Here is a 2,779-nt window from a genome sequence, read left to right as displayed (position 1 = left end):
ACACACACACACACACACACACACACACACGAAAATTCACATTAATGCTCATTCCAGAGGCTAGTCTCCCTCTCCCCCAGAAACCTTGTAAATACAATCCAAACTTCATTACCCTCATATTCATATTCTCCACACACTTCTTTCCCAACAGCACCACAAAATTAGGGCCCATGCTCTCCCAGTATCTTAAATCCTCTCTCCCACCGCACTAAAAGCCCTTGCTTCTGCAAACAACTCAGCTCCATGGCCACCGCTGTAGCTCGGATCTCCACCTTTCTTGCCCTCTAGCAGCCTCCACATCCCCACACTTTCCTGTATTCAAATCCAGCCCATCTCCCGTCCACCCTCTGCCCCCAACCTCTGTTCTCTCCTGTCTGACTCTTTCCTAAGACAGGGATGGGAAGTTGGTGGAAGGGTGTGGAGGAAAGTACTCTGTCCCACGTGAAAACAGTGGAGAAAAGATTGCTCAAGTCTGCAGCACAACAACCACGTGCAGGGACTACAGTCAGAGGCTGGATTCTGAAACCCAGCCTCACCAATTACTAACTGCAAGGTTTTGGCCAGGCGATTTTACATATTTAAGTCTCTGTCTCCAGAATTACAAAATGGAGCTAATAAAAAATAGCCACCTCCCAGAGTTGGGAGATTGAATCAACTCCCAGCCAGCTGAGCACTTGGCACAAACCCAACACGGTAGACTCTCAACAACTGGCTATTTTTCTTAGGTCCTCTTTGTGGATGGGGGGAAATGAAAGGTACTTTCGTTCAGTCTCTTAAATGCAAAACTTCCTGCAAAGTCTCTTCCTGGGGGATAGCAAGAAGGCAGGGGAAAGACGTACTCTACAGATAAGTCTGTGATACAAAGAGTTTTGTCAGGTCCCCAAACTCGGTGTTCTCTCTTTATTATCTGCTTACAGTGTGGATCCAAGTTGGATCCAAGAAGCTCTGCACGCCTTGGTAAAGGATGGGGAAGACGTGAATACGTACTGTACGTTAAATGTTCTTTCTTCCACACTCTTTTGAAGGAATGTACCAGCATCCTTCAAATTGCTAAAGTGCCTTCTTTGGGGGATCGAAGAATAGGAAGGAAACCCGAAATCCCAAAGGATTTTTCTTGAGAAGTTTATAGGAGTACATCATAATAAGGAGAGATTAAAAGCAAATGCGGGAAACCTCATTTCTCCCGCAGCAGAGAGCACCAATCGGTTTGTCAGCAAGTGAATGAGTTAAAAATGAAAAGGCGTTTCCCCCATCTCTCCTGGGATACCAGGGCTTCCCCGGGTCCCTTCCCAAGAGGGATAAAGCGGAGGGTCTGCGCCAGGGAATCCCCAGCTCCCTACGGGGGGGAGAGGCGGGGCCCGGGGAGTCCCTTCCCGTCTCTTCCCAACCCATCTCCTGTAACGGGATGTCTCCTGGGACTCGAAGATCCCCCAGAGATTCGGCCATCCCTGGATCCCTCCCCTCCCAAGACCTCCGGACAGCCCTCCTCAGTCCTCGGAGTTCTCCCCGGCCAATTCTCCCGGTCTCCTGGCTGGCACTGGGTCAGCCTGCGGCCCACGGAGATCCCTCACGGGCCTCCTCCCGGCCCCTACAGAGCGCCGCGAGCCCGCGGGGTTACCTGCTGAGACGGCAGCTCCACATGCAGGGCCCGCGCGGCAGAACCTGGAGGCAGCGCGGCGGACGGGCCCGTGGGCGGCGGGGGGAGTGGGCCCCCGACCGACGCTGAAGCATTCATCTTGACCCAGGGGCCGCCAAGCGGCGGGACCGACGCTCCTCCAGCATCCGCCACAACCGCCGAGTCACGACCCGCCGAGACCCTGCAGCCCAGAAACCAACCAACCTAGAGGCAGGACCGTCCTACCCCACCTCCAGCCGCCACCGCTGGCTAAGGAAGAGCCATATTACTGCAGTGCAACCCCCACCACCCGCTGAGACCTGGCTTGCCCATTGGTTCAGCTTCCAAGGGGGCGGGACCAAACGACAAAAAGAGGACGCGCTATTGGTCAGAAGATTTGTCCGTCGCCAGCAGAAATAGACAGGGGGCGGAGGGACCCGGGGATGGCCTCAATTGCGTCTGTCAAACCGGGGTGAAACCTAGGGCGTTGCTTCTTTTTTCCCCAGTCTAATTGGCTCTTTCACTACCATAGGGCAGGGTCTCCTAGAGGAGCCGCAAGGACCATTGCTCGAGGTCGCCGTCAGTTGTCAGTAAAGGAAGAGAGGGGCGGAGTCCGACTAGGTAGACCGGCGCCTGGACTCCGGTGTCACGTGCAGGAGGCAGGAGAGTCACCTGATCAGTGAGAGTCAGTTTTGGGAGCCACTTCCGCCCTAACCTAGTTGCCATGGTAACCGGCCTCCCTAGGAGGGCGGGGACCCATTTGGCGCCAGCTGGGGCGCGATGGTCTGTCTGTATGTAGTTGAACATTCCCTGGACAATCTTTTCCTAGGGGCTTCCGCCAACGTGTGAGGATTGAAAAGGAATACTTTATGGTTCGGCAGAAAGCCACCACGCAGGATGCCCTGAGACCAGAAACTTGTCGGGCAATGCCGCCAGCTCCACCCACGACCAATTCCAACCCACAAGTCCCCGCCCCTCCGCATACTCCACTAACTGGTAGGATGAGGCAGGCACTCAGGATGCTGTTTCACTTATGTGAGTGGGTGGTTTATGCTTTCCATGGAAGGCCTTTGCTATGTACTTTGCTCCTCCTGACTAATGCTTACTTAGCCATCAAATTTCATCTTGTGTTGGGATCCCAAAAGGCTTCTCAGACTCTCTGGG

The 2,779-nt window shown here is 54.3% G+C and overlaps 1 protein-coding gene across 1 annotated transcript in view; it reads right to left on the bottom strand.

Moving 5' to 3' along the window:
* The window catches only part of UVRAG (UV radiation resistance associated), a 325,077-nt gene extending 323,136 nt beyond the window's left edge, over positions 1-1,941 (bottom strand). The window contains exon 1 of the mRNA XM_040258823.1: positions 1,619-1,941. Coding sequence (XP_040114757.1) covers positions 1,619-1,735 — 117 coding nt within the window. The 5' untranslated portion in view covers positions 1,736-1,941. The remainder of the gene's footprint in view (positions 1-1,618) is intronic.
* Positions 1,942-2,779: the final 838 nt, after the last annotated feature.

Source organism: Oryx dammah, unplaced genomic scaffold, assembly GCF_014754425.2.
Source record: "Oryx dammah isolate SB20612 unplaced genomic scaffold, SCBI_Odam_1.1 HiC_scaffold_17, whole genome shotgun sequence".
NCBI lineage: Eukaryota > Metazoa > Chordata > Mammalia > Artiodactyla > Bovidae > Oryx > Oryx dammah.
The sequence above is the reverse complement of the archived record's forward strand: the minus strand, read 5'-3'. Positions and strand labels throughout refer to the sequence as shown.